The following is a 22,186-nucleotide window of genomic DNA, read 5'->3' as shown; positions in this document are numbered from 1 at the left end:
TCAGCTTTCCTTCCCATCAATACTGCTAATAAAATCAATTACTATTTTTTTCTATACTTGGCTTGTATTCTCAGTTCTTCTTCCCATCAATGCTGTTAAAATCAATTACTATTTTTTCCATACTTGGCTTGTATTGCCTGGGAATGAAAGATCATAAATATATCAGTCTTTCTAAAAATTTTAAATTAAAAAATTAAGAGGACTTAAATAGTCCAAGTAAAACTACTGTACCTTTATGGTAACTAGCTCTAAGAGTTATCAGGTGAATACCCAGGATTCTATGGGGGTGTGCAGTCATAGTTATCATAGTAACTAGCTCTAAGAGTTATCAGGTGAATACCCAGGATTCTATGGGGGTGTGCAGTCATAGTTATCATAGTAACTAGCTCTAAGAGTCATCAGGTGAATACCCAGGATTCTATGGGGGTGTGCAGTCATAGTTATCATAGTAACTAGCTCTAAGAGTCATCAGGTGAATACCCAGGATTCTATGGGGGTGTGCAGTCATAGTTATCATAGTAACTAGCTCTAAGAGTTATCAGGTGAATACCCAGGATTCTATGGGGGTGTGCAGTCATAGTTATCATAGTAACTAGCTCTAAGAGTTATCAGGTGAATACCCAGGATTCTATGGGGGTGTGCAGTCATAGTTATCATATGGGAAAAAGATGGTCCTATTTACACTCCACCAATAAGAAATGACCCACTTTTTGGCGACCCAGGGGAGTGGTTGTGCCCCCGCCCACCCCCCCCCCCCCCCCCAAGTAATTATCCCGTTATCAAATTGCTCCACATGTATCATTATTGGAAGCTGCACAATGTTTGGAGTTTTTTTTTTGGCCAAATACTTTTCTGGGTGTTATTATACTTGATAGACTGACATTAAAATTCCATGCCCATCTGAAAACCATCCTTCTCTACAGTTTATCTAGGTTATAACTGGGTAGGAATTTATGAGCCTTACACTCAAGCTGTCTTGTGCTGTAACAGCAGAGCAGCTAAAAAAAATACACAAGACAGATGGGGGAGCTGGAATGGCTGAATTTCCCACACTTAAGTCAATTTCTTGGTATACATCCCTCCCCAACAAACACACACACATTATAATGGGGTGCTTTGTATTGGGGAGGGGGGGGCATACCTGTACTTAACACCAGCGAGGTCCAGAAGTCTTCTTGATGCCTTCATGGATGGCTTGTCATGGTACTTATCAGACACAAACACAACTTCCTTGAGTCCAGCTTGTATTATGATCTTACTACATTCATTGCAAGGGAAGAGGGCAACATAGACAGTACATCCTTTGACATCTGCAGAGTTCTTGTTCAAGATTGCATTCATCTCTGCATGGCAAACTGTAAAAGGGCGCTTGTGTCAGTGTTAAATGCACTGGTTGGGATGCAGGGCCATACAAGGGAAAAGGAAAAGCAGACAGAAGATTTATAATGCAAAGCTAGTGCTCTCCCAAGGTTATTCTTGCATCTAGATGGTTGCAACTTGTGTGTAAATGGTTGCAACTTGTGTGTAAATGGTTGCAACTTGTGTGTAAATGGTTGCAACTTGTATGTAAATGGTTGCAACTTGTGTGTAAATGGTTGCAACTTGTGTGTAAATGGTTGCAACTTGTGTGTAAATGGTTGCAACTTGTGTGTAAATGGTTGCAACTTGTATCTAGATGGTTGCAACTTGTATCTAGATGGTTGCAACTTGTGTGTAAATGGTTGCAACTTGTGTGTAAATGGTTGCAACTTGTGTGTAAATGGTTGCAACTTGTGTGTAAATGGTTGCAACTTGTATGTAAATGGTTGCAACTTGTGTGTGAATGGTTGCAATTTGTATGTAGATGGTTGCAACTTGTATGTAAATGGTTGCAACTTGTGTGTAAATGGTTGCAACTTGTGTGTAAATGGTTGCAACTTGTGTGTAAATGGTTGCAACTTGTGTAAATGGTTGCAACTTGTATGTAAATGGTTGCAACTTGTGTGTAAATGGTTGCAACTTGTGTAAATGGTTGCAACTTGTATGTAAATGGTTACAACTTGTGTGTAAATGGTTGCAACTTGTATGTAAATGGTTACAACTTGTGTGTAAATGGTTGCAACTTGTATGTAAATGGTTGCAACTTGTATGTAAATGCTGCAATTTGTATGTAAATGGTTGCCAAATAAAGATAAGTTGGTTGGGGAGGGAGAGGGAGCTAAATTCTTTGGACAGAATCCAGAAATAAGATAACTCATATACTTACTTACTATTTGTATACTATTGTCATATATTTTAAGAAGAAGCAAATGATATATTACCGTAGGGGTATTTTGTATCTAACTCGTCATCAGCATGTCTGTTCCACGGTAGTTCGTCATCGCTGCATCCATTCGGCATGCCATTGTACCCTATCCCCACGATCTTGCGTTCCTTGTTCACTATGCAAGCCCCCACTTGCGATGAGGGATCCTTGCTTCGCTGGGCAGAGAGGAACGCTACAGACATGAAATAGTCATCCCACGAAATATAATCCGTTCTCTTTGTCAATTTCTTGCAAGTAGATTCATCAGTCTCTGGCTCTATGCCGTTACCGTTTTCTGTCACTCCATTTTCCTCAAGACTACAATCCAAAACCTTTCTTTTACGAAGTCTCGGGGTTGCCATGTTGCTTGGATTATTTTGGAAGCAAGTTTCCCGCGAAAACAGAGATGACGTCAGGACCCGGATAAAAAGAATGGAAACTAGATTTGTTTGTTTCCTCAAAAGTTTTCAATTTTTGCTTATTACAATTGCGCTAATACAACTGGATGGAATGTTCCTATACCCGGTATCTGTATATTTTCTTTGTTTGTCTAAAATAAGACGAAACACTGAAAACTTCCGGCAAATCATTGCTTTGGATATAACACGACTTGCAATTAGTCTGTTGAGAATCTCAAATGCTTCTACCAATCAAAACGCTTGTAATATGTAGTGCGACAGACTTCAATGTGTCAGCGGTCTTGTTAGCCTCGTCCTCGCGCAAGGGTGTGTGATTATAATTTTAGCAAAGCGAACGAATGATCAACTCCAAGCGTTATTAGCATGTACATATTTTGCGCAGTTTTAGAACTTTGTTTTTAACCGATCGCCTCAAAGCGGCCAAAGCCTGTTTTTCAATGTGTTGTCATGGCCGCTGTTCCGTCAAATCTTTCACAGGGTGCCGTTAAAGAATAATGGAAGCCCGGATGCCTGCGAATGACAAGGGAACGTTCGATATTCAACTCTCCGGTGGCTCACCGTGGGGTTTTACTCTCCATGGAGGCAGTGAATTCAACTCCAAGCTAAGGGTTGCGAAGGTAAGCTCTCATATTTTTGTGCCTGTGAGGTTGGTTGGTCGTTAGACTCGGTTTGTGTGCATTTGCCGGTTGCATTTGTGAAACATACCAGAAACCAATCTATCTTGTGCAGTCAGAAAAAGTTCTGCATGAATTCAGTGCAACCAGTTCGCAGAAGCAGTCGTTTAAACGATGTGGAAAGCTATCAAGTATTGAAACTAATCATTCTATAGTAATCCATAGCTGTATGAAAACCACCAACGACGCTACATTCGCTGAGATACTACTTATATCGGAGTTGTGTTTACTTTAACGAGCCTCAGGAAATGGCAGTGCCAAAGTTTGCTCGCGTCTAGCGAGAACTATTCAACTTCCCTAACGAAGTAAACAAGTGCTGTTACCACGATTTTTGGCATATTTCGCCGTCTAGAAGGCTCTATTTTTATCTGTCTCCACACAGTAGGAAGTTCCTGTGATAATAGGCTAGAGTAAATCGATGGCTTTTCTTTTAAGCTGGCTCTATTTTCACTTGCCAGGCTAAGGAGTCCCAAAATTGAAACAATTTTTGTCGTTTCTGTCGTCAAGTCAAATTTTTTTTATGACCGGCAAATCTGTTCAGGTTAGAGCTCTTATAGATAAATTCTAAACAGCCATAGAATCTTGATTTTTCGAGGAAAAATTTGAGTGATGTTAAGTGAGGTTTAAGTTGACCCATCGGCCTGATAGAGTAAACGAGTTGGATTATGACTTGATAACAAAACTTTATTTTCTGTTTCTGTACAAAGATTTCCACCGCAAACATTAATGATATTCATATAAAATAACTATCCCACTCATAGCATCTCTTTTTCCTTTGTAGAAACTCATACATTGCACTGCAAACTTTGCTAGTTCTACCTTGCACTAGTTTTATCGTTTGTTTTGGTTGAACGGACTTGTGTCCAAAACTCGCCTGTTCTGTTGTCTGCCACAGCATGTATCATGGGTCGTTTTATCCCCGAGCTATGCATGGTATGCCATCCATTTTGGACAACTCTTACTGTCCTATCTCATCAAAATTCGCTCCCATATGTACATGACATTTCCAATCGAATCCACTCGATTTGAACGCCATCCGTGCTTCTAAAATACCAGGCTGAAAACGCCATCAAACTTTTATTGTCGTTTCGATATTGCCTATACTCATCCACAGTATTTGATAAGTTCCAGTTTATTAGTGATTTTATTGGAAGCTATTGAAGTTTAACCGACAAGAAGTTTGTCAAAATAGAATTCACGTGGCCGTGAAACTATAGCTAGCTGTTTGGTAAAACTATGGTTTACATTCCCGTTTAGATTTCCGACGATAATCATACTCAACCTCGAGAAAACAACTGAAGCTAACTCATATTAAATGTGTGAGATTTTATATTAGTTATGCATTTTCCTGAGCAAATCATGGCTTGTGATCACAAAAAAGCGAAAGGTAGCCACCCTATGCATATCTGGAGAAATTTTATCCTATTGTTTGTTGTGCTTGAATTTTGCATCGACTCGAGAAATTTAAAAGATAGCTGTGGAAAGACAAGACTAAGAAATTTAACCAAGTATTAAACACTCAACTATCTGTTGAGGATCACAAAGGAATTTTATCAATCATTTCTACAAAAATATAGAATACCATTTCGCAGTTTTTTTTATAGAATACCAGTCCGCGTGAGTTCGAAACTTTGCACTGTTTAGTCAGAGCTTTTGGGACCGAAGCGTTGTATTTACACAGCCCCAAGAAATTATTAAAATCCCTTACTCATGAGCCGCCTAATTGAATTTGATTAGGTCCCATTAGCAAGCCAGCAAGGCCAACTTTTGCTTTGTATTATTGTTTTTAATGTTGTTTTTTGAGAATACTTATCACAACCATCGCAAAAATGTGCAATATGGGCGCTATAGTCAACACGTTGGATTAAAGAACTTGAGACGGAAATGTACAAAATCACGCATGTATGTTCTTGCTAATAACATACCCTTGAAAATTGTATTTATAATATGTATTCTCAAGGACTCACTAGACATTCTTGATATTCAATTTTTCTGCAATGTCTGTATAAGGCACTTGTAATTATTGTAAAATAAGGACCTGTCTTTTAACCGCAACATCATGAAAAATAAAATGATCTATCAGTGTTTATTTTTTTCTGTATTTAATTAAAAAATAGACATTTGATTTTTTGGACACATTAGATTGCATTAAACTATGGATAATACCATGTATGGGTTGCAGAGTATTACTTGGTCAAAATTTTAAACTTGCACAAATTGAAATAATTGAATTATGTTACATGGATATATTTTTTACAGTTCATAGTTCTTCCAGTTCTTGTGTATAACAATCTTAGTATTTAGTTGAATTTTTTACCTTTGCTGGTTTAACCAGTGCAGTGCAACTTAACTTTTTTTCTCGTAGGTTTTCACATAGATTCCATATCTAATTGGAAGATTTTATGTTGCTCCTAAATAAAAATTAACAAAAATAAACAAATGTCTAGAATTTCTACTTCACATGTGACTGACTGAGGTATGGACTTCTCCAGACTGTTGACATTTGTGAGTGTACAGTAGGCATTTTCAATAAAGATGGTACAGTCTTTTCTAATACAATGAAAATGTGACAGAAAATAAATATAGTACAGGGACTTTCATGTTTATGTTCTGCTGATACCACCATATAATACCCAAACGTTTAGCTATTGAAAGGTTGATAACACCAGTGTCTGTCGCAATGGTAGGGTTTGGTTTATAAGATGCTAATTACCCAGTGCCACTGAAGTGCAAGGTCAGATATAATAACCCAGCCTAGAGATGTATGATGACTTAATATTGTGTTCTGTGGTGTGTTGAAGTGGTATGTTCCAGTTAATCTTTTTATCTATAACAATTAATCTGTTTATTAACTTAAGGTAAGACTACAAGACCCTGGAGTGTTTATGTGGGCATACTGTTGAGTTAAAATTCACATACCTTACTAGACAGATATCTTTTTATCTAGGTTCAATATTATTTTGACCCTTAAAATGTAGTTGATAAGGGAAGAATAAAAAGCTAATACTTACACTGTACACATATACTGCCACTATAAATCTGTTTGCAGTGGATGCCACACTAGAAAAGTTGGCCAGATAAACAAAAAGGCTAACAAATTTTTAGGAATTTTCCTTGTCTATCAACAGACATCATGTCTGACCCGTGTTGCACCATTTGAATTATTTCGTTCTTACTTTTTTATCAAGAAAAAAAAGTAAATGATATTATTTGTCCCAGGCAAGGCAAACAAATGTTGCAGCGTCTATACAAATTAATTAGGAAAAGGAAATATTCATGATAACATAGCTAAGAGAATGCAGTCAAAAATAGACATTGTGCAATGCTTGATTAAGGTCAAAGGAGACAAAGGAATTATTTGGGCAGCAAAAAGCCTGTTCCTCTTTCTTTAGAAGGTTCTCGTCATTGTAATGCATTTTTAATTAGTGATTCTTTTATATTTAAAAGAATGATTAATGTATCATTCTTTTATATGAACATAAATAATTGACAACATCATAATTGATAAAAGGGCTTGATACTGCATCTGTACAGTTGATATTGCAGAATTGTTTTAATTGGGTTAATTGAATTTTCCAGATCACCCCCGGTGGAAAGGCTGACCAAACCCGAGTGCTGGATGTCGGCGACGAAGTGGTTGCCATCAATGGAATGATATGTGTTGCAAGATCTGAGGCAATTGAACAGATCCGTTGCTCACGACAGAGTGTTAGGCTCACCATTAAAAGGTACCCCTAAACTTGATTACCCATAATCACAACCAAATCAAGCATGGCCTTTATATGGTATTTCAGATATGGCAAATGAATTATTTGCAATACTTGTTACAACTATTAGGCTATGGAACTAAATATAGAACATGTTATATAGGTCTTTACATATTGTGTATTTTAACTGCAAGGAAGTGTGCCTTGACTGTTCTTGATATTTTACAGAGGTAGCTCAGACGTCCGACACAATGGGATGTCCCAAAATATCCACCAGCAACACCCCTTGCCAAACCTGTACCCCACAGCTTTAGAGGTCGCCACCTCTCCTACTGATTTCTTCTCTACGTACGCTGTTGACCCAGAAAAGTTTGCCAGGGTGACAGAACACTCGAAAGGTGGAAAACAGAAAATCACTGACTACAACTTGAGTGCTTCTAATGAGAATTTGCTGGACATGTATTGGGGTCAAAACAGAAGCAACATCAACAACGAGACAATGAGTGACGAAACCAACGGCAGACTGAGTCCTAACGATGACACACCCATGTAAGAATGTTGTCTTTTGCTTACTTTGAATATGTGATATACAGTAGATTAATAATCATAGTTTTTTGTTTTTAGTTTATAGTCTCAGAATGAACTTTTCTGATGTCATTTTCCATGCAATTATCCCTTGATATGTAAACCAGTGTTTTGATTTTCATTTGAAAATCTAACTCTGAAAATCTATTTCATTACTTCTTTCAAAAGTCCTTATGGTCATTGAGGATGTCATTTTTTTAAATACAACTCTTCAGCTCAGAAACCTGTTGGTTATTTTTTAGGTTAATATTTGAACATGATTTCACTGCAACGCCTTCGCTGTGGCAGAATACATGTAAATTTGCTTATTGAAAAACTGGAAAGTTGAATAAGCACTGTTGTTGGCAGTTTTGTCAAATGTTTATTTCAGCGAGAATGCTCCTGTAGGAAAACCAGAAGGCTCCATTGTAAAATCTAGAGATTTCTTTTTGTATGTTGTCCCAGTCTTAATAACAGTAGCTCACAGATTTTAAAAAAATAATTCCATTCTGTGCTCATGCATTATCACCTTTATTTAAACATAATTAATGATAAAGATGAACTCCAAAAGAATATTGAGCAATTTTTATTAATGGGCATCACAAATCTACCTCAAATCTATACCAGGACATTTCAAAGCTGCACCAAAGGTTTTGGTGAATCCAAAGCTATATACTAAAACTATGTAAAATCATGGAAGTTACAAGATATTTGCCTGTGGGCTGCTCAAAGTTCTAAAATAAATCCTCTCTTAATCATTCTTTTATTAAACATTTTTTTGCCATTCTGCAGTGTGCCTTCAAAACACCGGCAGATTATAAACACACTTCATGAAAGAGCACGAAGTTGGAATGAACATCATCGGTAAACCACCCTAAAATAGAGACTGTTAAAATATTTGCCTTAAATATTGTACAATAGACACCTTGCTCTAACATTTTAGCCATAGCATGCTACAATTGCATTAAACTAATAGCATGAGCAGTATACACATTGCATGTTCAAAAAAATCTGGACTATTGATGCACCTTAAACTTGGTAAAGATACTTTGTGATAAATCTGCACAATAACCTTAATCAGCATATGAAGAACCAGAGGGGCCAGTTATCTTAATTGACTAATCATACATAAAGAAAGCAATAAAAGCTCGCAATTAAATCTTTATAATAACTGTAACCAGCATGCCATTGCATGTTACAATTGGCACTTCAATGGGTGGGATAGGGAAGGGGGGTCATACTCAGTAATTAGTATGACATTTTTATCCTTTGATTTTACATGAATTTTTGCCTGAGATTTTGTTTTAGGGTTTAGAATCATGTTCCACATAAGGAATATTTTGAGTAATTGAAGATTGAAAGTTTCTATCATTTGTAAATTTGTGTGTTGGGTGGGGAGGGGGGTATACGTTTGGGAACTGCCGGTCCCCCTTTAATGTTTTTAGCTAAGATCCTCCTTGAGCTGGAAATTCTTCAATGCTTCCAGAAATGAAATGTAAATGTGTGTTCCCCCGCCAGGAGTCCCACATCAACAGATGAGCATCATTTGCATGGCCGCCACTACACCTCACCCAGTAGGATACAGAAAGTCAAAGTTGTTAGCACCAACATCTCATCCAGTAGCTCAAGCTTAGGAGATGATGAGAGGTAGGGTGTACAACGCTTGGATTAAATGGCATACCAGAGTCTCTGGTTTGGTTGAGATACAACCATTGAGCAGTTCCACAGTAAACAGGGTTTGAGCTTTTCATTTATTCAATTTTGTAGGCAATAAATTGCACTCTAATGGCACAAAATCTGTCTTATTCCGAGTTCCATGAAAATGTGACGCTGTTTAATCTATACCTAAGTAAGTTACTACTTATGTCATAGAGAATTGAATTTGATGGAATGTAATTCAAGCAAAAAGCTAAACAAAGTGTAATTTTAGTCAAGTCAACACCATCCCTGGCATATCTTTGTGTACAGTAGGAAACTTTGCATGTGATAATTGTGTTATTTTTATGTATTTAAATTTTTGTGGACATGTTAAGCAAGGCATTATTTATAAGCATTTATTTTGTATTGTAAAGGAATATTTTGAAAAGCTTAGAGCTTAAGGTAACCATGGTCGATGTGCGTTAAAAATGGCGACTATGAAAGAAGATTTTACAATGTTTTGTTTGCTTAGGGTTTTGTTGAGTGCGGAATATTTGAAACACTCAGAGCCTCAAAACACAGATTTTTTTGCGCTTTAACTGGAATCTCCTTTGTAATCACCAGGAAAACCTTTGTTTACATTTTCGCAAAATGGAAATTAGACCTTAAAGAGCCATATTCAGGCACACTTTTTTTTTTTACTTCACATTGAAAGGAATATCCTGTTACAAAATCTTAAAATGTTAGCAATCATAGCAGTAAGTATGCACTCATTGTATAGTTCGAACGTCATAGGAGTCTTTTCATTGTAAAAGCCTTGTATCACTAACATTAATCATTGGCTTTAATCTACAGGCACAGTCCTATCAGTCGAACAACACCAAACAAGAGTCCAGTTGCTCGGCGACCACCTGTCGTGGAAAGGGCGGAAGACTGGGAGTCACCTAGGAGGCGGCATCTTGACTGGCCGCCCCGCCCAGGGCATCATTCCATGGGCAGTAACGATCAGGATTTAGTTGCAAAATGGCTGCGAGATGACAAAGCAAGTGATTCCCCTGATCATAACCTGTCTGTCAATGAAGCACGCTCTCAGTTTGAAGCTCAAGAAAATCCTTCAGAGAATAAGTATGCATTGTACCTGATTGTTTTTGTTAATAGCTTCAGTAACTCTTGCAAGCTGCTGAGATTTCTAGTTTTCTAGTTTTTTTTTGGTTGCTGGCAGGCTAAATACCATCAAACACTGATGATTTTAAAGTTAGCTTTCACAAGTACAGTACTTTGCATAACTGTGGCTACTCAGGCACGTGTATAGCTAGGATTCGCTGATGGGTGAGAGGGGCATGCAGGCATCACATGCAGGAGTCCAAGATGATGTGTGATTCTTTAATTAGAAAAGACATCTTTTTGACAGTCAATGGGGATGTGAAAGGTATCAAATTTCCAAAAGCCCAGCCTAAGTTCTAAGGCATCTCTTATTTCATTGAGTAAACATTTGAAAACAGGCTTCTTTTTACATCTTGACTCAAGCCCTGACATGACTCTCGTATGACATATTTTTCCTCAGACCAGAGCAGCAGAACAAATCTTGACTCAAGCCCTGACATGACTCTTGTATGACATATTTTTCCTCAGACCAGAGCAGCAGAACAAATCTTGACTCAAGCCCTGACATGACTCTTGTATGACATATTTTTCCTCAGACCAGAGCAGCAGAACAAATCGAACTTCTCACGCAGCAAGAGCTTCAGTGGCCGACCTTCCTACGGGGTCATGGTTGCTACCACCATGAAGGGAGAGGGGAAGTCGGCCCACCCTGAAATCAGTACATTCCAAGCCCCCCTTCCACCTGACCGGTTCAGCTCCTCTGACCTTCTCCGCAATAAACCTGCCCGCAAGAGTTTGCCCGCTAATGAATTCTGGAAGACAGCCTCTCTTCCAGGTAAAGCCATCCTATGTCTGTCCAGAAAATTCTATGTCTGTCCAGAAAATTCTATGTCTGTCCAGATAGTAAACATATGTCTCAATATTTTTGGTCTACATAGTGTACATTCATTTCTGTTGGCTACGGCCTTATTCTCATTCCAACAGAGTTGGGTTGTGTCAAACGATCAAAAGATATAACAGACCATATTGTTACTGACTGTAATAACTAATAACTAACTTGTTTTTCTTGTGTGACCATTGTATGTAACTAAATAACAGTGTTGTGCTGTACAGTGTCGTGAAAAGAAAAACGACTGTCCGGAAGCAGTTCCATAGAAACAAAAAAATTGGAGTCGCCCACCATTGTTTGTTGATTCATCCTCTGTATTCTTCTCTGAATACTTCCAAACTAACTTGTGTATTCGCTATACTAGCTGGGGGGAACAGAGCCCGTGTCTCGGCGGATCCCCGTGGCGTCGAGGTTCGTCTTCCCATTTCAACCAAGCTATCAGTAAGCTCAAGCACCTCTAGCCTTGATAACATCTACATGGCAAATACAGACGGCGCGCGAAGATCCGTCCCCGCCCCTCCCCCCAGGCGCAGCGAGTCCAAGCTACTCACTTCGTTCCGCACGCGCGGAAAGCGTGACACTCCACAGGTGGGACAAACTTCTGTAGAATAACAAAAGTAACAAGCAAAATGAAATGCTTTATATCTGAAAGTTTCTTTGATACAAAACAACGAGTGAATAAAAACTGAAAGTTCTTTTGATACAAAACAACGGGTGAATAAAAACTGAAAGTTCTTTTGAGACAAAACAACGAGTGAGTAAAAATTGTACAAATCACTTTCCATGCTGTATTTTATTTATTATATACATACTAAGAAATTTATAATAAGCTTACATAACATTTTATTAGACTTGGCTGTTCGACCGACGGTTCAGTTGAAGACAGACAGAAACTTACATTGAAATGAATCTGTCTCGCTAATGTCACGCACGAGACTGTGATGTAAGATAGAGTTTTGACAGCGTTACATCTCGCCCGGTGTATACTTGTTTTTAAGACTTTCTACATAATCCTCTACAGTGTCAGTGTCTATTGTCTTCCATCTTGAACGCTTTGTATTCAATTTTCATAGTAAAACTTCATTCTCTTGCTCAAGAAGAAAAGTAACATGCAAAATGAAATGTTTTATATCTGAAAGTTCTTTTTGCTCATTTTAAGTCTCGGTATGTATATAATAAATAAGTTATTTCACGGTTAGTTCGCTTTTACGATTTTTATTCACTCGTTGTGTAAAACAAACTCGTAAATAAAAATCGTACTCGCTCACCAACCGTGAAATAACGTATAAATGTAGCGTGACCGTGGCCTGTCGTTACACTCCACAGGTGGGTCAAACTCCTGTAGAATAACTGATGACTATAGGATAACTGATCTTGTAGCGTGACCGTGGCCTGGCGTGACAATGGCATTATGCCTGGTGCACACTAGTTACATAACTACAGTAGGGCGAGCTCTCTTACGACAAGGACATAACGACACAAAAGAAAAACTTATTATGTCGTTATGTCGGGCTTATGTCTTTATGTTGAACACTTCACACTTGAACATACGACCATAAGAGTGCGCGCACTTATGTCGTTATGTCGCTAGTGTGCAAAAGGCATCATCACATGACCGCTTATGCACTAACACGATCACTGATGAATATTCTGTTTAACTGGTGCAATGCACCAAAAACTGGAATTCGACTTCTTCAGACGATAATTTAGCAGAGTCGAATTCCAGTTTTTGGTTTATTGTGTTCATTCCTGTGATTCACGAACGCAACTATTTGGGCTTTTTGTATTTATCTGTCTTTAACTGGTGGATATCCCCAGACTGCAAGAACTGTACTAGAAATCTATAAGGATTTATAGGGATGTAGTTGGGGTAACAGAGTCTGATGAACTTCCTATTTTCAGGTGGTGAGCTCGTACGAATCATCTCCGCCTGATCCTACTCAAGAACCACCCCGTCACGTGGCCTCTAAGTCGTGGCCTAGCGACCATCTAGGGGACAATAGTCGGACGTCCGGCACAAACTCGGACAGACAATCTTGGCCTGCGCAGCATTCACCTGGACACGATCCGCGTAGTCATGACGACGAACTGAGGGAAAGACCGCGGGGTAGGAACAACGACCCGAGGAATAGGAACAGTGACCCGCAGGCTAGATACAATGACCCGCGGAATCGGGACAATGACCCGCGGGATAGGGACAATAACGCGCGGGACAGATATGAGAATCGGCATCACGGCTCTAGGGACAGGCAACCCAGTTTTCCTGACGCGCGGGACTCAAGGGATCGCCACTCAATCCCTCGGGATCGCCCGCAAGATGGCTACCTTTACCCTCAAGACAACCCGCAAAGAACCATGGGGTACTCTGTTCGCGCCATCCCCAGCTCCGACCTGTTGTATAGGGGCACGAGTGCACCCCTCGAGAAGGGTGTGGCCCGGCGCTCGTATCGGGGGTCTTCGTCGAGCTCGTCGTATGATGGGACCGAATCCCGGACATCGTACTGCGTTATGGCCTCCGGTAGTCCGGATGATAACCGGCCCGTGTACAGGAGCGCATCCGTAGAGTTCCAGCCAGATTCACAGCGCAGCTATCAAGGTGAGGTCATCACCATCGGCACAAACGATGACTTTTTCACTTTTTAGAACAAGTCATCACTGTGGCCCAGTGGACCAAACATTCTGTGGTCTGATGAAAAAAAGTTACGCTAACGTTAATTGATTTTCCCAATTCCAGCAAAAAGACCCCAGAGTGCTACCAGCCGTATCCAGACCCCTCTCGTCCAAAACCAGTCGAATGTAAAGAGCTCGCCGCCGGATACTGGGCCGAGTCGTATTGAGGACACCAACATACTCCAGAAACTGATGCGTGACAATGATGTCACGCGTGACAATGATGTCACGCCGCCATCCGTACAGTCAAGAATCAAGGGCTTCGAGCACAACGCCCCTCAGCCCATAATAGACGAAGGACCCGATACCAGTCAGCTCAGACCGCGGACAAGCAAGGTGGCAGTGTGGGAGACAGCGCAAGCGACCACGCAACACTCGGAAAGTGTTTCGGAGACATCGCCGCAACTTTCTTCGACTGCGCAACAAACACCACCTCATTCCCCCGCAACTCGGCATAATGCGCGGACATCGTCGCCACAATCACTGGCAACTCGACATAATGCGTGGACATCGTCGCCACAATCACCGGCAACTCGGCATAATGCGTGGACATCGTCGCCACAGTCACCGGCAACTCGACATAATGCGCGGACATCGTCGCCACAGTCACCGGCAACTCGACATAATGCGTGGACTTCGTCGCCACAATCACCGGCAACTCGACATAATGCACAGGCAACATCACATCAAGCACAGGAACCAGCGGATCGGATAAGACGTCTACCGTAAGTTCCTCTCTTCATTTCTAGTTTCGCATTTATGTTGTAAGGAAAAGAATACTTTTCATGCATGTGTATCAGGAAATTTCGGTCTAAGTTTATCAATGCTGAAGTATGTTTCTAATAGGTCTCTTGGGTATTCATCCGGTGTTCCTTTACATTATTTCAGGGTGGTATTATCTACTTATCTGTCTTGTTTGCATCTTTACACAAGTTATGTCGGGTGTCGGTTTATATGAGTGCCTCTCTCATACTAAGTTTTAATGTCTTATAAACGTCATATAAATGAATCGAGTTAATCGTTTCATCTTCATTTGCATGTATTTGTATTGAATACGGCTCATGGATAATACCACGTAGAACTTAACCTCACCGAGTTAGACAGGTTAACTCATGAACCAGTCAAACTTGACCTCGGAACGGTATATTTTGTTCAAATGTTTGTTTAAAAGCGCTTATAATGTTGTAAAAATACAGACGTTTCGAGGCTACTGCCTGTGTCTGACAATGATGAAGGCAGTAGCCTCGAAACGTCTGTATTTTTACAACATTATAAGCGCTGTAAACAAACATTTGAACAAAATAAAACTAGAATTTCCTAGCGCTACCGGCCCTAATCAATACTACGTTGAATTTTTACCAGTACTCGGAACGATCGGGCTTACCTGGCAAACGCCGACCTCAAATTACTATGGAAATAATATTACAGTATGTAATCATCCTCGGAAACCCAGTGCGTCGAGTTGGAAGACGCGAGAACGAGGCGGGAAAATGCCGGCGGAGGAGGAAGGGGGGAGGAGCGGGAGGGGAGAAAGAAGCGCCCCTCCCCCTACGCCGTCTCGCTCTCGCGCCTCGTTCCGCTGTCCGCGACGCCCTGGTACCCGTGGATGTATGTAATGAGCTTTTCTTCTGTTTCTTCACCATGTGCATGTATTTACATTTGGAACGGAACTTGGAAAAAAAACGGCGTCTGAACTATGCCTAAGACTAGCAATGACCATCTCTAGTCGCCTTGAACTGCTGTGAACGAAAATAATAATGACATCCAACCTGACACCTTAACAGTTTTTCTTATCTGTTTGAGCATTCGTCTTTATTTTTCGACATCAAGTGCATCAAGTTTTTATCCATTTTTTAAAAGAAAATGTCTGTTTGAGTTCTTTAGCCTATTCTCGTGGCATATAAACATCACCTTTTTATTTATATATCGCTCAACACTATAAGATTAAGCACGCAAGCTCGTCACGGATGTATTTATTGTTTTGTATTTTGCTCATTCGGTCATAGTATTCCGCTTCGTACCATTCAGGTATTCAATTGACCCCCGTGTCTCGTCAATCAATAACAGTCTGATAATACTTGCAATACAACTAAGTACTGCAGTGCGTTTTTGATTGGCTGGTTCAGTAAGGTCATGCGCCGTGTCGCTCTGTAGCTTGTTTGCACTGCATCATTTCACGGCTTGTCGAGTTATCGGGCTGTCAGGCTCAATGGCCGTCAGTTTGAACGATTCACTCCGGCTCAACGCTAGCTTTGCAGCGACCGGAGAGCTGCAGTTATGCATACTCGGCAAAGGGATCGACAGGAGGTAATTTTCAGATTCCTGTTGCCTACGCCGTGATCTTTTGTCCGTCATAGGCTCAAAACAAACGAGGGGGGAACACCTCCAGGGATAATTGGTTTATCGGGTATCTTAAACCAATATTGACTGAATTGTTTGGGTTCACTTCTATTTTCCGTGCTTCGCTAAACTGCAGAGCAGAACTGTTTACGATACTCGAAGCCTGTGATCGCTTCAGCCCCCCGTCGGGTTATTTACTACAGACAGGCAAGCAGAAGGCTTAACTCTTTCTCGCACACCTGGTTCGTGCATCGACACTTGCGAACATAGCAATTTTCTATCTAGCCCAAGTAGCATATATGGGTGCTGTCTGAGTGTTTAAATCGTTATCACAAAGACAGTCAGTGAGGCATTTCGACGCGCATCTGTTTACTACACTCCGTTTGTTTTTCATTAAATGCGCTGCATTATTGAGCCGTCGCAAGGGACATGCTAAGCTGAGTGACATCCCATTCCTTGCTCTTCGGGATTATCTTGCTATGAATGTGCAACACAAACTCCCCTTCTTCGCGATGGCTTTTTGTTAGCATAATCCCTTTGATATAATATTCCTCGCATGACTGGCTCACAGATTGCTTTATCGTGAGGTTTTCATGACTTTATTAGTACATGAATTAACAAATAACCTACGCAAATCATGCTGTGAGATTATTACTGAAACACGGGCTGATTTATTTTAGGAATACTGACCTAGAGGGAGATCGCAAGTCCACCAAGATACCGCCCCAAGTTCTGCCAAAGAAACAGCCTAAAGAGCAACCTATCGTGCCTGTATATAGAGAAAAACCCAACGAAACTCCAGATAGAGAACCCTTTGACCCGATTCGGGTCAAGTCCATGGTTCGCGAGTTCGATAGGCCGTCGGAGCCGCTACGACGAGTCGACGACTCGTTCACGAAACAGCGAGTGATTGTGACCACTTCGCCGAAACAGTCTTCGGATGTCGGGCCGGTGGACGAGAGCGTAGTGCGATCTGAGTCCACCACTGAGCAAGAGAAAGAAGTGTTCTTTGAAGAGCTGTTCAAAAAGATGAGCGAAGATTCGCCCGTAAAACCCGCATCCTCTGAACCTCTAGAAGTCATCCAGCAAGACGTTCTCCCGCCCCCTCCCCCTGTAAGCGAGGATGAGGTTTTCACAGCTCTAGAGGACTCCCTCCCACCCCCTCCCCCTGTGAGTGATGACCTTGAAACCTCCCATGACAATCTACCCTTACCTACTCCTCCACGGGAGGTCATGGAGGATAGGAGGGAGGGGAGGGAGTGTAGCCCTCGCACGCAAATTGTACAGGCGATCACTGTTGAGCAAAAAAAGACTGAATCACCGCTCAAGGATGACTCGTTCAGTAGTGAAAAGTACTCTCCCGCACGGGATCAGCGGCGACCTCCCACAGGGGCTACCCTCGGGGAGCGGCCCAGTAATAGGTCGAATGATGCAGCGGATATGACGTCATCGCGTCCAATGCACAGTTTGACACCGGAGCAGGAGAAAAAACGGAGCGCTTACAAGATGTCACGCAGTATGGAGGACCTTAGTGGTCGTGACCGGGGCTTCGGCAGGGAAGAGTATTTGAGTCGCGTGATGAACGAGTCACGCAAGCGATTCGCGGACGAACACAAACGCCATTCGTTTCACAGTGACTACATGTCACGCAACAAGGAAGCCGTGTTAGTCAAGCCGGCTTGGAGCAGCTGTAGGTCCTCGCTTCACGACGAGCAGCGATCTCCGCCGGAAGAACAACGAGAATCGCTTAACGAAGAAAAACGAAGGTCTTTCCAAGAAGAAAATCGACGGTCTTTCCAAGAAGAAAATCGAACGTCTTTCGAAGAAGAAAATGGGACGTCTTTCCAAGAAGAAAATCGACGGTCTTTCCAAGAAGAAAATCGAACGTCTTTCCAAAAAGAAAAACGTGATTCGATTGAAGACCGCTCATCACTTATACAAGAAAAATCACCTCCTCCAGTGGAAATCAGTACAAGCATCGGATCTGAACTTCAGAGAGAGCGAGAATTCTTGCCGATCTCCCCCGAACGACCGACTTCGGACACATCAAGCGACCACACCCCTGGAAGGGGGCACAGGGGTGGCATTCCCCCGCCCCTCGTCATCACCTCGACTCCCACCAGCGACGAGAGGCTGGGCTCCAGTGGCCTGGAGACTAGCCGAGGGTTCTCCAGTCCTTTCTCCGAGGGCTCCAACCTGTCAACGCCCAACAGCAGCCGCCCCAACAGCATGGTCAGCCCGAAACTGGAGCAGCTGGACCGCGAGAAGGTTAGTTACGCGCGCCACGCTCGCCTCGTGGGTCTTTGTATTCACCACGCTCGCCTCGCGGGGCTTTGTATTCACCACGCTCGCCTCGCGGGGCTTTGTATTCATCACACTCGCCTCGCAGGTCTTTCTATTCACCACACTCGCCTCGCAGGCCTTTCTATTCACCACACTCGCCTCGCGGGTCTTTGTATTCATCACACTCGCCTCGCGGGCCTTTCTGTTCATCACACTCGCCTCGCGGGCCTTTCTGTTCACCACACTCGCCGCGCTGGCCTTTCTATTCCCTACACTCGCCTCGCGGGTCTTTCTATTCACCACAATCGCCTCGCGGGTCTTTCTATTCACCACACTCGCCTCGCGGGCCTTTCTATTCACCACACTCGCCTCGCGGGTCTTTGTATTCATCACACTCGCCTCGCGGGCCTTTCTGTTCATCACGCTTGCCTCGCGGGCCTTTCTATTCACAACGCTTGCCTCGCGGGCCTTTCTATTCACCACACTCGCCTCGTGGGCCTTTCTATTCACCACACTCGCCTCGTGGGCCTTTCTATTCACCACACTCGCCTCGTGGGCCTTTCTATTCACCACACTCTCCTCGTGGGCCTTTCTATTCGCCACACTCGCCTCGTGGGCCTTTCTATTCACCACACTCGCCTCGCGGGACTTTCTATTCCCAACGCTTGCCTCGCGGGCCTTTCTATTCACCACACCCGCCTCGTGGGCCTTTCTATTCACCGCTTTTATTTTCGTTTTATCTGTTAAATAACATTGAATTTGTTTAGTATATCGTGTCTGTTGACTACACAGTATACAGTGTTTTTAATGTTAAAATCGGTATTTTCAATCATCTCTCTATACAATGATACCTAGATTTTACGAAACGTTTTTCCCGAGGCATATCGTAAAATCCAGGTTGCACTGTTGTGCCAAGTAGGGAATATTCAGCATTGTAATTAGGTAATATATAATTAATATAATGGATTTGTTTATATAAAAGATATTATCAATTAATTAATATGTAGTGCGAGCTGGTTGACAGCATGAAGCGTAAAATCGAGGATCTCAAGTCCCAGATGAACGAGATCAGCGAAGAGATTCAAGAGAACGAGGGGCTCGGCACCAAGGTCACCCTTCTGGTGGAGGGCAAGACCACGTCCTCCGAGTTCGCGAAGTACCAGCGCTTCACGGGCGAGTTAAACAAGATTGTACTGCTTCTGCTCTCGCTCACACAGCGCATGCACCGATACGAGAAGACGCTGAGCGAGCTGGATATGTCCGAGGAAGCCGACCGCCAACAGAGGGTGAGCCATGCATTCTTGTGATTGGTGGGGTTTGAGCCATGCTTTCTTGTGATTGGTGGGGTTTGAGCCATGCTTTCTTGTGATTGGTGGGGTTTGAGCCATGCATTCTTGTGATTGGTGGGGTTTGAGCCATGCTTTCTTGTGTTTGGCGTGGTTTGAGCCATGCTTTCTTGTGATTGGTGGGGTTTGAGCCATACTTTCTTGTGTTTGGCGTTGTTTGAGCAGCAATGCTTTCTTGTTATTGGTGTGATTTGAGACATGCTTTCATGTGGTGTGATTTAAGACATGCTTTCTTGTGATTGGCGTGTTTTGAACCATGCTTTCTTGTGATTGGTGTGATTTGAGCAGCAATGTTTCTTGTGTTTGGTGTGGTTTGAGCAGCAATGCTTTCTTGTGATTGGTGTGATTTGAGACATGCTTTCTTGTGATTGGTGTGATTTGAGACATGCTTTCTTGTGATTGGTGGGGTTTGAGCCATGCTTTCTTGTGATTGGAGGGTTTTGAGTCATGGCGATACTGTGATTGGTGGGGTTTGAGCCATGCTTTCTTGTGATTGGTGGAGTTTGAGTCATGCTTTCTTGTGACTTGGGGGTTTTGAGCCATGCGATACTGAGATTGGTGGGTTTTGAGCAATGTTATGTCGTGATCGATGGTCTTTGAGCCATGCTATATTGTTATTGGTGGGCTTTAAAGCATGTTCTGTTGTGATTGGTATGGGGACCGTACTTGAATCATGTCCATAAAATGATATAGTCCTTTGATTCGCCTTTTTTAGGATATTTTACAAGAAAAAATAGAATACGTGAAGAACCAGTACGAAGAAGCGTGCAAAATCAAAGAGGTGAACGACAAAAGAGGGGAAGTGGTCTCTAAATTCCTAGAAAGCTACCTGGACGAGGAGGAATTCGCAGACTTCCAGTACTACATCGACATGAAGACCCAGCTAGCATTGATGCACGCAGAGATCCGAGACAAGGTGAAGATGGGCGAAGAGAGACTTAACACTCTCACTACCACCGAGATCGACTGGAGTGCTACCAGCTTGTCCAGTTACTAGAAAAAGTGTCTTTCAAATAAACACGCGGAAGGTGGTTAAGGCTGGCCGAATACAAGGCTACCCTACAAGATTGTGTCTACCTTTGAATTTTCGGCACCTCATCGTCAGGCTATCGGTACCTCATCATCAGGCTATCGGTATCTCATCGATTCGTCATCGGAACCTCATCGGTACCTGGAGTGACGTTAGGGTTCAATTTTGGCGTGACAACAGGAGGACACTTGCGTGACACCCACCTTAGAGCGCTGTCGTGTATGGGTGAAATGTTTAGATATCCGTCATGCTCGAGGCTTTAGCGTACTTTGCGGGTAACCTTTGGGAGCGCCCGCAAAGTTCGCTGGATCCTCGAGCATGGATATCCGTAAGAAGTGTTAGAGTTGAGCCTTCCATAGGGCTTATCTGTGATTTATTAGCTTATTTTGGACCTAGAGGAGATTTCTACAGTAACTATGGCCTTAATTTGACTCTCGGCCTAGCTGTTCAATGAACTCATGTCTCAATTCAATTTTATTATTTTTAGATTAACTTAAAATTTTGGTGCACATTACAGTTTTATGCATTTGAAATTTTTGAGAAACGCTTGAGAAATTGTTGCCTACTGAAAGCAACAGAAAGGGTAAATATTGAGAATTTTAACGGTAAGGCTTGATCACGTGACTTTCAGACTAAGTAGAGAGTGGACTAACATGATATTGCCTGGTAACCAAAAATCATCGCTCCCAGAGCACACTGGGAAATAGTCATCTTTTAAAATACACCGTGTACCCCGCCCACAAGTGCATGGTGGGATTTGTCCCTTACTGGTTATCATAATGACACTTGCTATAACATTCTTTTAGGGGGGTCACGTCAGTCATCTTATCACGCAAAGCAAGTCAAGCTCTGCATCCGAGTGTCAAAATAGCGAGTGTGAGAATACGCCGTGGGCGGTTTTAAATTTCAATTAAAAGTTTTAGCCATAATCTTGTGCTACGAGAGCCTCACGGGTGAAAACCTGCATCTTGCTTGATCTCGTTTAGATGCGGAGGGGTCCAGTTGTAACGCAAAGATTAAAAGAGAGCAAAACAGTCCAAAACTAACCATAGATCAGCCTTGTAGTGTACTAATAGAAACCACCAGATGCTTGAGACTGGAAGTAGTGCAGAGACCTGCACACAAATAAAGGGAATCAGAAAACTGAAGTTTAGTTTATCTGTGTTACAATCGGTGACTTATAAGTGATAAACTCAATTAGTCAAAAGAGAAAAAGGAGATGACGGGTAGATTCTGGC

The 22,186-nt window shown here is 42.1% G+C and overlaps 2 protein-coding genes across 4 annotated transcripts; one reads left to right on the top strand and one right to left on the bottom strand.

Moving 5' to 3' along the window:
• Window positions 1–54: 54 nt before the first annotated feature.
• LOC5508681 (deoxycytidylate deaminase) lies at window positions 55–2,861 on the bottom strand. The gene is made up of 3 exons (XM_001629223.3): window positions 2,301–2,861; window positions 1,142–1,355; window positions 55–137 (listed from the first exon to the last, which is right to left on the bottom strand). The coding sequence occupies exons 1-3, from the start codon at window positions 2,644–2,646 to the stop codon at window positions 71–73; spliced, it is 627 nt and encodes a 208-aa protein (XP_001629273.2). The 5' UTR covers window positions 2,647–2,861; the 3' UTR covers window positions 55–70.
• A 147-nt stretch (window positions 2,862–3,008) lies between these two features.
• LOC5508694 (TRIO and F-actin-binding protein) lies at window positions 3,009–22,096 on the top strand. 3 transcript variants are annotated; one of them, XM_048733811.1, is made up of 14 exons: window positions 3,009–3,320; window positions 6,957–7,105; window positions 7,313–7,633; window positions 8,441–8,512; window positions 9,167–9,295; window positions 10,142–10,411; window positions 10,987–11,225; window positions 11,644–11,867; window positions 13,182–13,875; window positions 14,014–14,416; window positions 14,459–14,674; window positions 16,970–18,557; window positions 19,580–19,858; window positions 20,634–22,096. In XM_048733811.1, the coding sequence occupies exons 1-14, from the start codon at window positions 3,198–3,200 to the stop codon at window positions 20,913–20,915; spliced, it is 4,989 nt and encodes a 1,662-aa protein (XP_048589768.1). In that variant the 5' UTR covers window positions 3,009–3,197; the 3' UTR covers window positions 20,916–22,096. The 3 variants fall into 3 exon arrangements, with proteins under 3 accessions (XP_048589768.1, XP_032233360.2, XP_001629253.3); XM_032377469.2 differs by having other exon boundaries at window positions 14,014–14,674; XM_001629203.3 differs by lacking the exon at window positions 8,441–8,512 and having other exon boundaries at window positions 14,014–14,674.
• The last annotated feature ends 90 nt before the right edge of the window (window positions 22,097–22,186 follow it).

The sequence above is a fragment of the Nematostella vectensis genome, chromosome 10 (assembly GCF_932526225.1).
Source record: "Nematostella vectensis chromosome 10, jaNemVect1.1, whole genome shotgun sequence".
In the NCBI taxonomy this organism is placed as follows: Eukaryota; Metazoa; Cnidaria; class Anthozoa; order Actiniaria; family Edwardsiidae; genus Nematostella; species Nematostella vectensis.
Note: the sequence above shows the minus strand (reverse complement) of the source record. Positions and strands in the feature narration are given on the sequence as shown.

Bases quoted from the DNA above. Each gene is read 5' to 3' on its own strand.
- LOC5508681 (XM_001629223.3), bottom strand. From the start codon at position 2,646: ATGGCAACCCCGAGACTTCGTAAAAGAAAGGTTTTGGATTGTAGTCTT. The intron at 1,356-2,300 runs GTAATATATCAT...GCCCTTTTACAG, and splicing joins AGATACAAAATACCCCTACG to TTTGCCATGCAGAGATGAAT. The intron at 138-1,141 runs GTATGCCCCCCC...TTTCATTCCCAG, and splicing joins CTCGCTGGTGTTAAGTACAG to GCAATACAAGCCAAGTATGG.
- LOC5508694 (XM_032377469.2), top strand. From the start codon at position 3,198: ATGGAAGCCCGGATGCCTGCGAATGACAAGGGAACGTTCGATATTCAA. The intron at 11,226-11,643 runs GTAAAGCCATCC...TCGCTATACTAG, and splicing joins GAAGACAGCCTCTCTTCCAG to CTGGGGGGAACAGAGCCCGT. The intron at 11,868-13,181 runs GTGGGACAAACT...TCCTATTTTCAG, and splicing joins GAAAGCGTGACACTCCACAG to GTGGTGAGCTCGTACGAATC.